Below are 19,311 nucleotides of genomic sequence, written 5' to 3'. Positions count from 1 at the left end.
CCCCTTGGTGATAGCAGAAATTATATTAGAAAGCAAAGACAGCGTGACTTAGTAACTGCCAAGAATATACTATGTTCCTGAGAATTATGCAAAATAAGTAAATGCAGCAGCAGAAACAATGTTTTTTTTGTTTGTTTGTTTGACCCATATTAAAAGTGACCATTAAAAACCTTTATCCTTTTTCTTTTCTTTTTTTTTCCCCCTCTAACCTTCCTCAGATTATTGAATACATTTAATTACAAGACTTATGACCACACTTTACTGACTGGCTGCACTTTGAAGAGGCAGTGGATTGAGACTGTGCTTTATATTCATATTACATTATCAGCTATCATCAAGAAATACATTTGTAAAGATTATGTCCAAAGACTCAAGTGTAAATACTTAATAAGATTGGCTTTATGTATTTATTTTTTGATGGTATTGGGCCTTTTTCACAGCAGACACGTTTTTTTTACTTGTCATAGCAGGAAAAGCATAGGTGTAATTAATAACAGTAACAATGGCTCTGTTTCGGTCAAGGGTATCAGCCAGCCGGCACAACAGCAGGGACGTGGACCGAGCAGAGCTAAACCGAGTGTAGCCCTTCTTAATGCTATTAGTGTTATTTGTATGGCTCAAGTCTTGATATGATGATGATGGTGATGATGATGATGAGTCTCTATTCACTCAGTGATTCTGTAAATACTGGCGATAAAATGGCCCCAATATCACAATCATGTTCTACTCTGAGCAAACTGACACTTACTGTGGCAATGGTGGAATTGGCATGATTATGTGAGTAAGTGGATCTTGACTAAACTATTGTTGTTTAGGGAAGAACTGTAGCATGTTGTGTTTGTCTTTTCTTACATGAAAAGAAGCATTTAAAACTGTCTTCCTGCCTGCTGAAGGACAATTTACACGTGTGCAAATAAAAAAAACTCTTCTGATAAATACACAAACACAAGGTATAGCTTTAGAGGAGAATCAGAGAGATGTAAACTGCAGAATTAGCATTTCTGTAAAATTAGATACATGTGGATTAAAAAGAAAACAGAGACATGAATATTGTACAACTTTTTATTTGACGTAAAAACTCCATTTTGCTCATTTCTCAAGAAAACAATTCCTGGTTTACAATTCCAGTGAATGGAAGGAGTAACAAACATATGAAAACATGTCAGTTTTGAATTGCTCAGTAATACTTTTTGTCTCAAATTCAATCTTGCTGGTTATTGCGAAAGCCCATAAAAAGTGATGGTTCCTATGGCTATCATGCAGTGAACAGCAGGCTGTGCAACATCCAGTTAACAGCACATGTTCAACTGGGCTGCTTTGTTTTAAACAACCACAGCTACAGAGAAGGATCTAGTATCACCTTGTAGTGCTATTAATACTTTTGTCAAAAGGTAGCCTTTAAGTTAAAGGGAGAGCTGTAAAAAAAACAAAAAACAAAACTGACCACTCTGAAGGCACTCCCTAAAGTACGAACAAATCAGAGCCAATAAGAAAAAAAATATCCCACCTCACCCCAACACACTGGCACCACATCCAGTTCTTGTCCCTTTGTTCATGTCAGTAAAAAAAAAAAAAAAAAAAAATTCACTCCAGAGAACAATCACATTGACAACAATGCAACAAGAGGAGCTACGAACAGGCCAGAGGGCTGATATCTATCAGAAATGCAGTCCTCTGTATTGACCACACACTTCAGAGACATCACTCAATCCATTTACAAGATTTCCCATTTTTCAGTAAAGATTCCTCACAACACTGCAAGTACTTGCGTTTTGCAGTGGAGAACGGCTGACTGTAGAGACAACAACGACGACGACAACAACAACAAAAAAAAAAAAAAAAACAACAACATTGTAGATGACACAACTGTTAGACAATTCAAAGGATGCTGATAACAAAAAAGATCCTGTTTTAACAGACGGCTCAGTATGTTTCAGACATAGAAAGGTAGACTTAAGAGGTACTAACATGAGAAGACATGTACCTATAGGCTGACACTTATTTTAGCTCAACCAATCCCTCACATATTCTTTTTGGCAAAATAGCGGCTTATCTGTAATCCAAATCCAACTTGTTCAAGGTCCTCCTGACTGCAGGTTTTGAATAATAAACTCAAGGCTTTCCTTTCCTAAGAACTTCTAAAAAGGTGTAATGAATGATTCTCTTTCACCGACATGAATCATGGGAATGCTCTCTCTTTAGTCAACTATATAACAAACCCGTTCAAAAAAAATCTACGGTTAACAAATACTTCTAAAGCTGATGCTGTAAACCCAAAACATCAGTCAAATGACTGGCTCCTATTGGTTGCCTGCATCAGACTGCCATCATTAATAAGCCTGCACAAGTCCAGCTGAACCGAAAGCAGAAACACAATTCATCTAACGTGCAAGGTTTAAGGGGTCAAAGTATGATCTAATGATTCTAACTACTGAACACACTTTCCTAAAAACTAGAAGTGAGCCTGTCTGTCGAGCAATGACTTGCTGGAGGGCACTAAACAGAAGAGGAGCTAGATATACATTCATTCATTATTCAGTTTGGATTCTGTTTCTTTCAGCTGGCTTTGACCTCACTACTTCATTGAGAATTAATGGATGTCAAAAACAACAACAACAACAACAACAGCAACAACAACGAATAACGGAACAACAAATAACTTTTCCTGCAAACTGGGTAATGGCAACCAACCTAAGAAAGTCTGAGAAGAGAAAAATACGGTGCAATAGGCAATGCATTGAATTTTGGTGCCAACAAATATTGTATCAAAAACTGAAAGAAAATAAAAAATAAAGCTATCGATCACATGAACCGTGATCTGCTCACAGTATCAGTGGGCTTTCTGCATACAGCTTTCAATATCAAAGACAACTTCAGTAAGAAATGAACTTGACTGATGCAAAAATACAGAGCTACTCCAAAGCAAGGTATTTACATATCTTCTTGTCCATCTGGTGACTGTTTATCAAACTAAACTTCTGCACTCTCACCCCCCCCCCCGATGTCAAACAGTCAACCCTGGTGCTGGTGACTGAGAGGATGTCTTCATTCTTTCTGTCAAATGTGGAGACCAAAGAAAATTTCTTGAGCTGGAATAATTTCATGATGAGGGGATACAACTCTTGGTGGATCCATCACTGCTGTACTATGCAGCCACCTTGTTATCCTTCTGGAAAAAAACAGAACAAAAAACAAAACAACTATAGGTTAGAACAGCCATCAGACTTCTACCATGTCTACTGCATGATTGTAAAGCTGATAAGATTTACCCTGTATTCAAAATCAGAGAAATCCCGGCCTCCTCTGCCACCTCTGAATCCGCCTCTGAATCCAGGTGGAGCACCCCGGGGTGGCCCAAAGGAACCTCTGCTCACGGGTCGCCCTCGGCCTCCACGGGGTCCCATGAAGCCGCGGCCACGGAAACCCCCTCTCCCTCGATTGTGCCGCAGGGGGATGCCGAATGTCTCAGCATTCATTCGCCTCTCCTCTGCCCAGGTTGGCCTCCGCTCCCTGACACACGCAGAGACCCATCAGGATCCATATTTTTAGGTAACAAACATACCTCAACAAAAGATTTGACATAAAAGGGAGGCACCACAGGCTTAAATGGCAATTTTGGCTCAAAGTTTTTATGTATACTGAAACACTTTACTTTTTTTTTTTTTTTTAAACAGTTTTTTTGGATACTCACAAAATAACAATCAGAAACAACTGTGAATCGGTAATGTACACCTCGGCACAAAGAAGCAAGTCTTTGTTGCTACTTTAACAATGTACAGAATTTAGCAGCTGACTGTGCAAAGTCGTTTATCAGTCTCTGAGCATCATTTGCTGTTGCTGAATGAGTCTTTATATTATGTAAGACATTACATTTGCAATCTTCTGTCTGTGTAACATGCAATAAATCCAAAAGCAGTTAGTGTTTGTATTAGTGTGCTTACTCTCCATGCCACCATCACCCTTTCACCTGAGTTGCCCCCCAACCACAGCTGTGACATATGTGACTTACTTTGAAAATCCTCTTTCACCCGCTTTACTTAAAGAGATAAAAAAACAAAAACAAAAAACAAAAACAAGTCTTTCAGTGTATTCATTGAGTAAAATTCACATTTTTAAATAAATGCACTAAAGTTTATTTCCATTGTATAAAATGATGCAGAGAATCCAGAGAACATGTCATGCAGATACCAGTCAGACTCACAGTAACACTGTGTCAAAAATCAAGACCCCTGATTTGTTTAAAAGAGGCGCTGACAGAGTCTTCAGCAATGCAGGGTAGTCTAGGAAAAAAGTTGGTCCTGCCTCAGCTTTCGCTGCAGCAAAGTTCTTTATCATCTGGAAAAACACTTTTGGCCAATAACACATGCAGATGCATGGCCATGTGGAATATAACTAGGGGCAAAGAAATTTGCAAATTCTACTGTTTAACTTGCAATTATTGAGACAGAAGAGTAAATGTCTGCTGCCATGATACTTCTGTAAAATCCTGCCTTAAGTCTGATTCAAACTTCAAACCGGACTCTCTGGTTTGTATTTCATCTGCTTAAAGGAAGCTGCACCAACACAGACCTATGCATTTTTTTGACACAGTGTAACTATCAGTCTTAAAAAACAAACAAACAAACAAAACCCAACATAATGAGGTACCTCAAATCATCACAGGACAGGTTATCAAAGAAGGACTTGGACTTGTCATAGTAGCATGTGTTTATCACAGCCTCCTCTTCCTCAGTGGTCCCCTCATTGGCCGGATGTTCTGAGTCAGTTTCCACTCCATTCAGCGCCTTTTCAGTCTTGTCATCTGTTATGTTGGAGGTAATTTTGTAAAACATTAAAAACCATTAACTTTACAATAAACTGACCATCAGGGCTGAGCAATTACACTGTCTCATTGAAGAGGCCAAAAACTCAGTGTGTTTGGGTCCATCTCAGCGCAGATTTACTATCATGCAAACATTCATTTCCACCATACATTTGCTTCTGGTTGCTTCGAGATTTTTCACTGGCAGAAGTGGTGAGAAGATAAACACAAGTAAAATAGCATTGCCCTTTAAAAATTGATGATAACTGCACCTCTTATATTCAGCTTTTTTGAAGTTATAATTTACTTCCACATTTTGGATGATACATGTTGTCTCAATCAGTTGTTTAAACTGCAAAGCCAATGGAAATGTTGAAACATTTCCTGCACTGGTGAATAATACATGCAGTGCTTGTTTCTTCCTTTTTGGACTCAAGTGTGTTGAAGCCGTACCTTTCAGCTTGAGCTTATTCTGGAGCTCTTTGTCAATCTCATCTTTGTGAAACTGGGCGTTGGCAGTCTCAAAGTCAAAGTCTTCTTCAAACTTCATGGCACCATCCCTGCGCACATTTACTTTGCCTCTGCTGCGGTTTCCTCTTCCACGGCCGCGGCGGGTGGACTGGGCCGGGTGGACACCAGCTGAGAAATAACAGGGGACAACGGAAATCCAGCAATGCTCTCACAAGCAACACGTACTGTGCAGTCAATAAATAATAGGACAGTGCCGTGTTAAGCTTTGTACTACAGCATGTTGTATTTAAATTGAAACCACGCCTATGATATTTTCTGACCATCATCTTTAAAAAATTGTAGCCAGTTTAGCCATAAAAACTCCTTGATTGTCTTCTATATATTACAACTACCTGTTCTAAAATTGGGGACCATGTATAAAAAAGGGCTACAAATCCTCCACTGTTCTCCTAGTATCGTTGTTAACACCTCCAAGCACCCTTAAAGCTGTTAGTCAGCTATCAGCTTCTATGCCTCTGCAAACCAGTCAAGTTGCACTGCTGTTATTTTATTTCAAAGTCAAATCACATCACTGCCCAAACTCGTTCTGATAGCACTGTAGATACCAAAGGTAATGATATGAAAATGGAATACTAAGGAAAGAGCCAACTAGAATTAGTGCCTCGCGGTTGTATTCCTCCACCATCCAGTCAAGCTTCAGTTTACATCCATGTTTGTCCAGAGTCATATATGTAGTGAAGACTTTGTAGGAATTTAATTAAAAGGTATTAAGTGTATTTTGTCATAAATGAATTCATGAGTTATGGCCAAAAACATATTTTGTGAGGTCACAATGACCTTGACCTTTGACCACCAAATTCTAATCAGTTCACCCTTGAGTCCAAGTGAACGTTTGTGCCAAATGTTAAGAAATTCCCTCAAGACGTTCCTGAGAAATTGCGTTCATGAGAATGTGATGGACGGACAATCTGAAAACATTATGCCTCCGGCCACGGCTGTCGCTGGCGTGGAGGCATAAAAAGAAATGAAATCATGACAGAAATTTTATCCATCGTGTTGCCTCTTGGAGAACAAATGATTTCATGACAGTAAAGCTTCTTATTAAGTATTAATAGTCAATAAAGGTTAAATAGCTGCTAAAAACAAATGGAGATTTCAGTGGATGGAATTCAGTGTGTTTTAGGTATTATTAATTGAAGGTGCAAATTATTTACCAGCTTGACGCTTGTTGGGATCCCGGTTTTCAACAGCACCTTGTTCATTATCTGGATGTGAAACTTTCTGAACCTCAGGAGCTGAACAGAGGACAAAGTAGAAACAGCATCAGTATAACTCAAGGTAAATTGGTAATGATCTAACACAGACATACTAGGCTGTTGATTTTCACCCCATAGAGAATTTTGTGCCCAGGAATCTCTTAGAAGCTCAGATATAAAAGTCAAATTGCCTTTTCTAATTTTTTTAAGGTATCCTTACACCTCTGGTCGTCAACACCAGTACTTGGCAGTACTCTGGATGGACTTTATAAATCAGTGTGAAAATTTACCACAACAAGTTTGCAGAGTATTTTTACCTTTTCTCTGCTCCAGGAGGTCCGGGGGCTTCTGGCTGCCAGTGGTGGTGCTGGTGGGCCTGGGAGCTGCTGCCCCCATCTGACTCCTCTGTCCTACAGGTGCAGGTGGAGCTTGGGCAGCTGATGGTGGGGCCTGCACTGCCTGCTCCAGGGTGGGACTTTTTGTTAAAGAGTCCAGCCGGGGACTAGTACGCCCTGTAGAAAACAGCAAAAGAGCATGTGATTTCAAATTTTTTGGAACTTAATTTTTGGAAAAACTGACAGCCCCAACTGACAACACTGACATCTAACATCTAATAAGGCAAATGTCAGCTCAGTGTATTTACAAAGCAATCTAACAGTTTTACAACAAAGACAGAAATGCAATCTATATGTTTAATGAGAAAATCCCTGACATGTGCCGTTATAAATGTGTCCTCCCATGAGCACTCTCATATGCCTAAGATTCAGCAGTTTATTAGAAATGTGTTGTATTATTGTCTCCACTATTCTCATTTCAACACATAATGGGGTTTCGATGTGCAGCACGAAACTCTAAAGGAAACATGCAGCTATGCTCTATTCAAATCAGCAGGAATCAGGTGTTTCTCCAGATCTGCTTGAGAAACAATTTTCTTACGAGGCTTGTTTGAAAAAAGTTCAATTGTTTGAGCAGTAATTAGAATAGATTAAGACAGATCATGTCAGTGAACATAACAAATATGCTTCAGCTTCTAACTTTTATACTACAAGGCTTTCATGGGCCAGTGTCCTGCAGACATGTGGACCTTACTGAGTTCACCATATTGGTGGTTTTTTATGTTTTAGATTATTTATTTCATTTATTTTATTTTATTTAACATTACGTATAAAAATCCAATTAATACTATGGAGCTTTGATTGATTTCCTATCTTGCACACAACCACTGCTTTTCATTTAATCAAGTATAAAAATCCACTTGTCACTTGAAATGGGTAATCACCCCAGTGTACTATTTATTACTTTTATTGTTGTCTCAAGTGGCATTAATTTATTGTGTGGGACAAGGAACCATTTTCACATCTCTCCTTTGTGGTGCATCCTATATATCCACACAGTGAATAGACACTTTTGTAAAAGAACTACTCCTTACCTCCTGTTCCAGCAGATCCAAACTGCTGAGCTGCAAGGGGTGTGACACCAAACTGGCTGTAAGGTGGGACAGGGGCCCTGCTGAATGGAGCATAGGACCCAGCAGGCTGGAACGATGCTGCTGCAGCACTGGTGGAACCAATTGATGACTAGAAAAACAAATACACAGTCAACTGAAAAGCCGTGACAACACTGACTGTTAAAAACAGCACTTTTGCACAAATTCACATGGGTTACATGTATGCGGGAAATTTTTTTCGATCCATTCATTTCAGCCCACTGACACGGATAAAATCAGGATCTACAAGTCATGAAACATATCTGCTAGAAAGACTTGTGACCGTCACTATCAAAGTTGCAAATGCTGTGCAAGCCTACTATTCACAATCTCTACTGCTATTCAACAATTTCATGAAAAAGCTAGTGTATTCAGTGAGCATCACTGACAAGCACAACAGTATATAATTACTGATTCCATGAAGAAAAAAAAGAAAGAAAAAAAAGAAGAAGCTATTTTCAAAAGTGTGAGCTGCAAAAGGAAGGCATTTAATTTAACACATTTGACCAATGGAGCTGGAGTTGTTGTGATTTTAGTCATATTAATGGTAGTACTTTGGCCTCAGCAAAAAGCCAACTATTCTGTATGGGCAAGTGTTGATGTGCTCAGTGTCTATGCAGTTCTTTATTTTGTCACACCAACACAATCTAAACTCAGTTGTGGAACTATGTTGTTTGTTCAAAGTGTTATTAGTGCAAACTGAATTTTATATTTACTTTAAAAGCAATTTATGAGCTAATGTGTTACTGGCCATGTTCACAACCTATTGCTTATTTCGCTTAAAATGTCTGTGTATGAAATGTGTGTTTCTAGGCAAGTCACTGAAACACACCTTTTACACCAGAAACTGTTTCTATTTGTCAGAAGACCACAGGTGCAATTAAAACCAAATTAATTAATGACAGATAAATTGCAGTTCCAAGGCCCTGGTAATGTCCATGCTGGCTTACTGGACTTTAATGAGTCTTTTTTTGACAAAATTTTCACACTGAGATATTGTGATTTGGCGTTTTCATGCCTAAATACATAAAGAAAAAATATGATAATCTGTCAGTGTGTGAGATTTTAATTACTTATTTTTGAAAACTGTGGTATTCTTTCTAATAAAAGGAAAAAAAAAAAAAAACAAAGAAAAAAAACTACAACATATTGATAGAGATAATTGCAGTTAGTTTCTGTGTTGCCCATCTGTACTTTTTTCAAAATTGTTATGGTTTTAGTAACTACAATGAACATATGTGGGAAAGGTCATGGGCTTGCAAAACTAAAGGAAAAGACCTTCTTCACCACAGGCATTTTGGCTTGTTACTGTAACAAATACAGTAAAGCACGGGTGTTACCAATAACATTAACAATGGCTCTGTTCTACTTAAATGTCCCAGTAAGTCATGACAGTGTGGCATCATGGACAATACCAGGACCCTGAAATCGAAGCAGCTAAATGGACTTCAGCGAGTACTATTTCAATCAAATACAGCATTTACGGCCAAACGTGACCAAGGGTTAAAATGTTTTTAGTGAAGATCTCTTATGACTTTTATAGAAAATGTACAGAATGTCGGACAAACTGCCATACATACAGCTCTTTTTATAGTACAAGGATGCAGGCAAATTAACTCACTTGAACTATGGCAGGGTCCTGAGGCAGGGAGCTTGTGGCTTTGGGTGGCTCACAAACTGTTAGGTCTTTTATATCACTTCCTCGGAAGATGATGTACTCAAACACTTCCTCCCGAGGTGGAATAGGCCTGTCAGTAGGGCGATCTTCAGTGCCGAAAGAGCGAACTGTTGGAAAAATTCACAGGATAATCACTTTACACTCTTAGTCTTTTTATTTACACTCAGTAGATCTGCGCGTCAACAATTTTATTGTTAAAATGCATTATGATGTAGTAAAGAAAAAAAGCAAATGAGCCAGAGTTAGCCTAGAAGAATAATCTTCATCCTTTTTCCTGACCAGATGATAAAAAGCATCCTTAAATACAATGCATTTACTGAGCTAACTTCCTCCCCGAGTGACTTTTTCATGACCATCTTTGACTTTACTAAACAAACATACAGCCCAATGCTGTGGAGTATTAACATGCGAGGTCGTTATAAGTTTACTAAACACACGTTCAAAAAAAGGCTTAAATGTAACTACGCTAATAACCCGTAATTAAAACTTTAATTTGACAGTAACAAGGCATTAACTTTGTTATTTTCCACTTAGGACTCAGCAATAAGGGGCAGATATTTAATGTTAGCCCAAGCACAACGTAAACAAAGAACACAGAGTGTTAACTACAGCACCACTTAGCTACTGGTTGGCTAATAAGCTAGCAGACGTAGCTAACTACGCTAAAATGAATTTCAGTTTTTCATCGCTTAACACTTCTGCTAGCTGGGTTATAACCCTGTGTGAACACAACAGTCAGTTTAGTGGTTACTTAACGTACCTTTAGCAAGAGCTACTGTCGAGTTTTCAGTGTCAATGGTGTATAAAATTCCTTCATAGCGAATCTCGGCCTTGGAGATGAGGCTAATTTTGCTGCCAATGTACGGCGTCCCTCCTCCGCTCATGTTTGTTCTCTGATTTTAATAACGCACTTACTTCCACGAAATCTGCTTTCTGTCAAACAAGCGATCAGATGTGTTACTTTGAGAGCTGTAGTTTAAACGCTACATTAGATGGATTTGAAAGTTACACCGTGGCTCTCGCTACCGAGCTGGTTTCTACCACGACATGGCCGTTTTCATTTTCCTTCGCCCGCCGCTAAGGATGTTGGGAGAAGGGCTATGGCTCATTCTTCTAAAGTTGCCTCCTCTCCCGCTCACTGCTACCTGTTCTCATAAATGAAAGGAGCGAAGCTGGTAAAAACACGGTGAACTCGGGCATATCAAGACTACAAATGCAGTTTTATTAACTTTGACAATTTTTTTTATAGGAACAACAATGAGCCGTTTAACCAAGGGATGCTCAGTAAAGGTTTGGGATTCAGCCATTCTCTCATATCGCGATATTACGAGGGATGCATCTCAACACTGCTCCATAATCATACAGAATACATTTTTGGATGAAGAAAAATCTATATATACCGCATAATTGGTCGTTTACACATCGAATTGCATTGTTTTAAATTGTATTTCCTGAAACGTAGACACCGAGAAAGTATGTCACGGGTGCCACATATCCTAGTTTCGAAGGGTTATTTAAAAACATGATACTAACACTATTATCACATTTCTTCATATATTTCATTTAATTAGATTTTGAAGGAAAAACATGAAAATTCAACTAGAGTGCCCCCCCCCCATATAATGACGTCAGAGCCATTCCCACAATGCCTAGTAACACGCAGGCGCACTGTTAAAAAAAAAAAAAAAAAAAAAAAAAAATATAAGACGGCTATCGGTGATCAGAGATGGCGGGCGCCTCCGACCCCCTGGAAGATATGCTCTTTTCAGAGGTGGATGAAAAAGCTGTAAGCGACCTAGTGGGCTCGCTGGAGTCACAGCTTGCTGGCCAAAGCAACCCAGCAGGTAAAACAGACGAAAACGGAGGCGCTGGCTCAGTGGCGCCTGCTAACCATCACTTAGGAAAAACGCTACCAGCTCCAGTGGGCACCACAACACTAGAACAACAACAACAAGGACGGCGTAATAAACCTGAGATGCGCCAGGAGATCAACTCTAAAGACGTTAGCCCGGATAAAACTGTCACATCTCCTTCTCTGGGCTGTACCCCGTCTTTTGGCGAGCCATTCACCACTTCGGCTGCCTGTGTGAGCGCCACTAACAGCGGTTCGCAATCACATGGAGCATCCATCACAACACTGACTGCATCTGGTGTGTCAACTTTGGCATCTCCGCCAGCCAGCATCAGCACCGCATCCAGCCGCGGCTCTAAGGTTACCCCGGGCACAGGCGAGGCGTCGACAGAAGCTAACCCGGCGAGAAAACGCATCAGCACGCCACGGAGGAGCGCTTCGGCTCGGATAAAGAGTTTAAACGGCGCAGCTGTAACGACGAGGAGGAACAGCAACACAGCGGTGGCCGAAAACGCCAGCTCCGTGGATCCCAGTGCAACTACACCAAACTCTTCTCGGCCAGTGACATCCTCTATTAACACTTCGACTTTCACTCTATCTAACGCTAGCCTGCCGGTAGGTCAGTCGGCTATTGCTCTCGACCGGGGGACTCCTACCATTGCCTTGCATAGACTCCCGAGTCACATTGTAGCCAGTATAGCCCAGAACGGCAACGGGACTAGTGTTTTGGCCTTGGTCCAGCAGGGAGCTCGCATAGGACCCATCACTTCTTCTGCTTCACAGGAGAACCACAGCAAAACGGTCACAGACACTGGGGCTTCCAAAACAGACGATTGTCAGTCCAAAATTGTAATGTCAAGCCAGTCTGGTGGTGTCAATTCTGTAATAAACACTGTTTCCTCTGCATCCTCTGTTGTCACCCCAGCAACAACTACAGCAGCAGCTACAACAACCACAACAGTGACCCAGCCTGTGAGCTCTGCCACAGCCGCTGCGTGTGTCACAGCGTTGGCAACTACTTCCGTATGTGGTACCGGTCAGACTACATCGGTGACGACCACAATTGGCATGGTCAGACCCACAGCTCCCTCTCCAGCACCTGCTGTGGCCACCCCCGCACAGTCTCAACCCCGTCCCGGACATACAGCACCTCAAAGGATCGTAGCCCCCCAGCTGATTGTCAGACCACCTCAACAGCAGACGACCATTCAGCTGCCCCCTGGGTTTACCATCCCGCCGGGTAAGGTTTGCAGGAGGGGAAGGAGTGAAGGAACAAGAAGCTGAGGCTCACGGGTTTAGTTGCCAGTGTGATACAGTGTTTGACTGTCTTCAGTATGATGGGTTTGTGTATGTGACATCCTGGTTTCTCACAGTGTTTGTCTGGATGTGCCATGTTACCCTGTGGGCGTATTGTATGTTCCATAGGATGGTTCCTGTTCCTGAGGTAAACTATGCCTTTTAATATATGCTTTTATTCATGGTAACTACACTGTGAGTTTTCAGCATGGGTTGTTCCAAGGGGAATCAAAGACTTTAACCAGCAGTGTTAGTGCTATGACGTGCCAGCTGAGCTGCACAAAGTATAAAACTTACACCAAGCATGCTCGACAGCCCATAACATGACAGGAATCCATAGTGTAAAAATTCTGTAATAAAATATGACAGAAAACCTACACACTGTTCGCAGTGAAATTGTGTAAAATGGAATTTAGTTGTAATTTAACTGATGCTCATTGACTTAAGTCTCCATAATAGATCAAGTTTCAAGGAAAAACACTGTAATGTTGTCACTTCTAGCTCAAGGCAAATGATTTTACTCATAAAAGACAGGGCTCTTTCCAATGAAATAGTAGAAATGTACATCTACTACTAAAAAAATTCCACATGCACAGTCATGCAGTTGACAGCGTTTTCATTTGCAACATAGTTTGGTGAATGGCAGCTACTCTCATTAGTTTCACCAAAGTTTCAAACATTTGTATTTTTCCTAATAGCATTCCCAAGAGTAAGAAACAGAACCTTTCTCCTTTGCCAGGTACAAAATATGTAGAGGAATGTGTTTTTATGTCAGCACAAACACATTAAAAGCCTGAAATGCTCACGCAAAGTGCATAAAGACAGTAAAATATATGATAGGCATACCGTGCCAGCATCAAGAGGTTATACAAGGTGACAGAGGCACCGGTGCTGTATTTCCTTTCCATTTTATTTCAGGATGGGAATTTATCATACAGTCACCAGCCAAAAGATGCAGCATTTTGATAGCCCAAATTTAGCTGCCATATTTTGCAAGTAGCAACTTCCATGAAGCTTATATTCTATTATATAGTACAAAAATATGCATGTAATGACCGTGTACAGTGGTCAGAATAGTTTGGGTTCTGCCCTGCTGTTTGGTTTTTAATGATAGTCTGAGTCATCTCACCTCAGGAATACTGATTCAGTCAGATCGTCAAGAGAGTTATCAGAATGTACTATTAACCTTTCTACTGACCTCATGTCTTCTTCACTTTATGTAAATTCTGCACAGATAAACAAATGTGTAATAAAACATTTTGTCTTGACATGATAAGGGCTATTGCACAAACGTTGTACTATAATGACTGCAGTTCTAGCCTTTTAGGAAGAACAATCACGCCTTTAATCAAATTCCTAAAACTGCATACTGTCATTTTTACATTAGTCTGATATCCAGCAAAGTTTTGATCTTTTCTTGGAATATTAAGTTTGTGAAATCACATTGTAAGCATTGTTTTAGAGCAATGAAATACGCAATGACATGTGCCCTGATATATGTAAATAACAGATTCGGAAAAGTATGTTATATGCGATATTTTGACGTCTCAGAGTGTATTCTCACACCTTTACTATGGCCACTTACAACAAGCCAAAAAAAGCTCAGAATTTTGTTTGTGGTCAGTTGAACTTTCGGTTAAAAAAAACAAAGTACTGTTGCTGCGGTTAACTGCAGTTTATTATTTTCTCATGCACTGATTTAAAACTGGGGTTAACGTGACTGGGACTACTTAAGGCGTCTTTTTATACAATTTTTACAGTCACTTTCCAGCCAGTCAGAAGTAAGCATTTTCTGTGGCCATGGCCTAACATCCGTCACCATCCAATTCCAGTGCAATGAACATAGCCTCATCAATATTTTCTGTTTGGTGTCTTCAATCGCTATGTAACTTTTCAGTTTGAAATTTAGAATGCAAACCTCCCTTTGAATGATACTTTGTTATCTGTGCAAGATACCCTGCCATCCACATCCAAACTATATATGCATTTGGCAAGTTGGCTTTGATGTTCTAGTGTTTCCTCTAATGAATGTTCCCTGTTGTTCTTCAGGAATGGTGTTGGTGCGTACGGAGTTGGGCCAGCTGGTGATGGTTCCTCAGCAGGCTTTGGCTCAAGCTCAGGCTCAAGCTCAGGCCCAGGCCCAGGCCCAGGCCCAGGCCCAGGCCCAGAACAACATCTCTCCGCGACCTGCTACCCCCACCACAGGAACAACCTTCAGAGTAACAACTCCACAGGTGAGCCTCTGCTACAGAACCCACATTGCAGCTACCACCTACAGACTTTCATTAGTACGACCACACAGCATGCAGTATTACCGCTCATGTAATGTTTCTTTACAGCTAGACAGGGACAAGACGAAGAAATGTGATACAGGTTAAGGAACCATGCTATTTAAATACTTACAGTATCTGGTTGTGTGTCATGGTATGCCTGGATTTGCCATGTATTGTAAGACATGGTAGAACTGGTTTTGATTCATTTTTGTTTCTAGTCACAGAACAGATGATGGATCATCTGATTTGTCTGTACATCACACACAATGGGCTTTATTCCTGAAACATTCTATGCAGAGATTTAATCTTAACTTGGTGATTTTCATGTCGGTCGGTACAAAAAGTGCTCGTTGCATGTTTTTTGAATCAGATGTAGGGTTATCTTATTTTCCTCTTACTCAATTTTTTACAATAAGAAATATCTTCCTAGTAGATGGAAAGGGCTGCCATTTGGATCAACTGTACTTCCTTTTGCTGCCTGTTGATAGAGACATTGCAGCACTGCAACATTTGTGAATAAGACTTTCGTCACTAATTGACCCGAGGGGAACCCCCAGAAAGAGAGATCATTTCTTAAATCTCTATTGCCCGTGCTTTTCCAACACTGTTAAGTGCATGTATAATATAAACAACAAAAATGGCTATACAGTGTGTAACAATAATTAAGTATCTTTACTTTAAAAAAAACAAAACAATTAAAAACATCAAATGTCTGATTTAATATTAATTTAATGTCCATACTGAATAATTTCATGCATTTTATATGCTAGGCAAGCTTCAGTGACATGAGCATGTCTGGCAAAAATAGACAGAGTGTTTAAAAACAGCTGATTTTTTCAAAGCTGGTTTAAGGAGAGCAGAGTACGTACTTGGTTTTATGTAGCCAATCCAATTTGTCAAAAAATACTGGTCAGCTCAGATCCTGTGGACTGGCTGAGGCATGTGTAACAGCGTTTTTGAGACACTAATACATGTGCCAGCTTTGCTTGTTTAGCCACTAGAAAAAACCCTAAAACGATTGTCTTTTAAGAGGAATATCCTAGAATCTTAGTATCCCTCCTCTCCAATGATTGCTCTGTTCCTATATATGGAGTCAAATATATTTTTATATTTGACAGCACCGGTGACTCCACTTACACGGTACAGTGGCTAGCACTGTCTCCTGACAATAAGGTCTCGGTTGAGAATCTCAGCCATGATCTGTTCTGTGTGGTGTTTCCATGTTTTCCCCACATTAAATAGGCACTGGCCTCAAAACTGGAGTGGGTCACTGGGCGCTGTGTTGTGGCTGCCCATTGCTCCTAAATATTTAGGATGGATAGATTTCTCCATATGTATTAATGACATTACAATAATTTTGATACACCCAACAATGAATATCAGACAGAGAAGGTAAAAGTGGAGCTAGATATTTGGGGTCAAAACTTTTGAGTAGGGCATAGATCTGTGTATCATCAGCGTAACAGCTAACAGTGTCTTTGTGCAGCTAAATAACGTGGCCCAGGGGGGAGCATATATGAAAAACAGTAACAGGTGGGAAACGGATTCTTGTGAGACATCAAATTTAAGGTCTGAAGTTGAGGAGCAGTTGGTATCCAGGGTGACAGAAAAAGTCTGATCACACAGATAGGACTATGGACAGCTCCTGGTGCTGAAATGAGGGCTAATGACACTAACTAGATGAATAACAGGAGAAAAAGAACATTAGTTAATTTTAATTAAATAATATTGTATCTTTTCAGGTCTTTCAGATTTAATTTTTTAGTATTAAAAAATCAAACATATTTGTTTCGGTGGCATGAATGACAGCAAGATAATATAATTTTCTTCTAGCAACCGTTTTGTTGCAAAGAAAACAGCGTTCTGGCTTTGGAAAATAAGATACAAATATCTCCTGTAACAGTTACAGAGCTTTAAAATTGTAATGTAGCTATTTTATTTCCAAGTTAAATAAAAAACAAAAAAATAAAGGAATTATGGATATACAGTCAGTTGTCTCCACTGCACCTGTAAACCTATGTTGGTCCCAACAATTGCCAACCCCTGTCCTACACCAATGAAATGCATATCAGCTATAAGGGACACTCCTGTAATGGCACTTTGCCAAGGTACTGGTCTTGGCAAAGGACCATGACGGGCCACTAAAGAAATGTGGTTTTCTACAGTGGGATTAAAAAGTAGAACAAAAATTAATAGTTTGAAGATTTTAGACAAGTTTATGTTACTGCATAATCTCGCGTGCAGTTTCAGTCATCTCGGTATCTGTCGTAAGGATATAGAAGTTCAGTCCAGAGGGCATCGGACCTCAGACCCCCTAGTACTGGGGTGACCATGACTGAGAGTGTGCCTTTGACATAGTACAGACACATTTAAAATATGCTTCAGTCTCTGCAGAATTTCTGTCAATGTTAATGCCAGGACTGGTGACATTTGTCAGAACTAATCTGACTGATTAAAGTGGAGAAACTTTGATCTGATTATCTGTGGATTTGTACAGTTGATGTTGGGTGGGCACCACCTCATTAAATGAATAGCTTAGTTATAGAGCCTAATTGGGATGTGATTAATATGTTTAACTGTGTAATTATAATGAATGAACATTCTTGATTATTTTATGTATAGATTAAACTGAGATTAAAAGGTAAATGAATGTCTCAAGGCTTCTTAATGACTCCATGGGGTACGCTCATCAAAATTTAATGAGCTACTGAATCATTAATTGGAATTTTCTTATTATCACCTGTGGATACATCCTTCATGTAAAAACTCGAGCTTTTGCTGGTGGATCCACACCTTAATTGCTTTTAATAATGAGGTTACCAGACAGCTGGTACCCCCACAGTTTCCCTGTAAACCAAGTATGACAACTGAAAGTGCATTTGCATTGACATTGCAGTGACAAAATAGCACTAATAAACCTGCCAGGTGTGCACAGCTATCTGCATCTCTTCTGATTAGAACCTCTTAACATGACTTATTGATTTATAGACTTATAGACTTATTGATCAGAGAACATGCAGTGAAGACATATCAGGGGGGTTGAATTCTTCACCTTGGCATTTTTATAGTAGCCATACAGTTTACAGTATTAAAAAAAATTTTTTAGGTGCATATTATGATTACAATACGAGGTACAATACCTACGAACACAGCAATTTGTACGTGTCTTTTTTCCAAGTGTAAAAGTGCTTTTGAACATCATTTGTGGAGGTGCTGGATGACAAAAAGATTTTCTCTAATTTGTCATCGAGGTAGTGAAGACAGATCTGATCTGTTATATTTGATTTCTTTGAAGTGCAAAACAGTTTGCATTTAATCCTGTGTATTGTGAACTGGGATTCAGCGTTGTTGTTCTGTTCACGGCAATGGGACAGTGGAGATATTGTCAGGTAGGGCTGCAACTAATGATTATTTTCATAATTGAATAATTTACCAATTATTTTTTTGACTGAATTGAGTGATTGTTTGGTCTATAAAAGTCAGAAAAGAATAAAACAGTGCCCATTGCAATTTCCCAGAGCCCAAACTGCCTGATTCAAACTGTCTGTTTTGTCTGACCAACCGTGCAAAAGCCAAATACAGAATCATTATTCATTCAGATATTTAGTTCACAATATCAGAAGACAAAGCAAACCAGAAAATATGCAAGTTTGTAGAGCTGGAACTAGTGAATCTGTTTGGGATTTTTGCTTCAAAATGATGGAAAATGATTAATTAATTGTTAAAATTGCTGCCAAATAATAAAAAATTTCATTTACAGAAAAAGCACACAATTCACCCTCAAATCCAAACTGGCAACGTTTTGAAAGTCAGCTTTGACCTTTGTTGAGTTTAAAAATGCCAACAGTGATCTAGAAGGAAATCATAGCATTTGTTGATGCTAGTGACTGCTATAATAAATTTGGGGAGGGCATCTTCTATAGACTTTCAAATACTGTCCTGTCATCCTCTACAGTAATCCGTCTGGTACAAAGTATACTGTTCCTATGTGAAAAACGCACTCCATCTTCTACTTTAAGTGACTCAACTCCAGCTCAGAAATCAGGAAAGGAAGATGCAAAGTTTTCTACTAATAAGTATTGCGACACAAGTGGCTTATAAATAACAATTATAGTCATCTGGTCAGATTATGCAAGACAAAAAAGGCCTTTAATTCATTCATGGCTAGTTGCTCAATATAATCTCAAAAGGAAATTTC

At 39.6% G+C, this 19,311-nt stretch overlaps 2 protein-coding genes across 3 annotated transcripts in view; one reads left to right on the top strand and one right to left on the bottom strand.

Moving 5' to 3' along the window:
• Nucleotides 1-1,054: 1,054 nt before the first annotated feature.
• On the bottom strand, nt 1,055-10,808 carry lsm14ab (LSM14A mRNA processing body assembly factor b). Of its 2 annotated transcripts, none has more exons than XM_040124479.1 (10): nt 10,453-10,808; nt 9,636-9,799; nt 7,958-8,105; nt 6,846-7,040; nt 6,487-6,567; nt 5,255-5,440; nt 4,648-4,801; nt 4,010-4,036; nt 3,270-3,510; nt 1,055-3,169 (listed from the first exon to the last, which is right to left on the bottom strand). In XM_040124479.1, exons 1-10 carry the CDS (start codon nt 10,574-10,576, stop codon nt 3,146-3,148), a joined length of 1,344 nt encoding a protein of 447 aa, XP_039980413.1. In that variant the 5' UTR covers nt 10,577-10,808; the 3' UTR covers nt 1,055-3,145. The 2 variants fall into 2 exon arrangements, with proteins under 2 accessions (XP_039980413.1, XP_039980421.1); XM_040124487.1 differs by having other exon boundaries at nt 1,055-3,166.
• Nucleotides 10,809-11,408: 600 nt separating this feature from the next.
• LOC120788586 (transcription initiation factor TFIID subunit 4-like) overlaps nt 11,409-19,311 on the top strand; it is a 93,042-nt gene continuing 85,139 nt past the window's right edge. The window contains exons 1-2 of the mRNA XM_040124465.1: nt 11,409-12,784; nt 14,890-15,074. Coding sequence (XP_039980399.1) covers nt 11,419-12,784; nt 14,890-15,074 — 1,551 coding nt within the window. The 5' untranslated portion in view covers nt 11,409-11,418. The remainder of the gene's footprint in view (nt 12,785-14,889; nt 15,075-19,311) is intronic.

Source organism: Xiphias gladius, chromosome 1, assembly GCF_016859285.1.
Source record: "Xiphias gladius isolate SHS-SW01 ecotype Sanya breed wild chromosome 1, ASM1685928v1, whole genome shotgun sequence".
Lineage (NCBI taxonomy): Eukaryota > Metazoa > Chordata > Actinopteri > Istiophoriformes > Xiphiidae > Xiphias > Xiphias gladius.
This window is presented reverse-complemented; position numbering and strand designations above follow the sequence as displayed.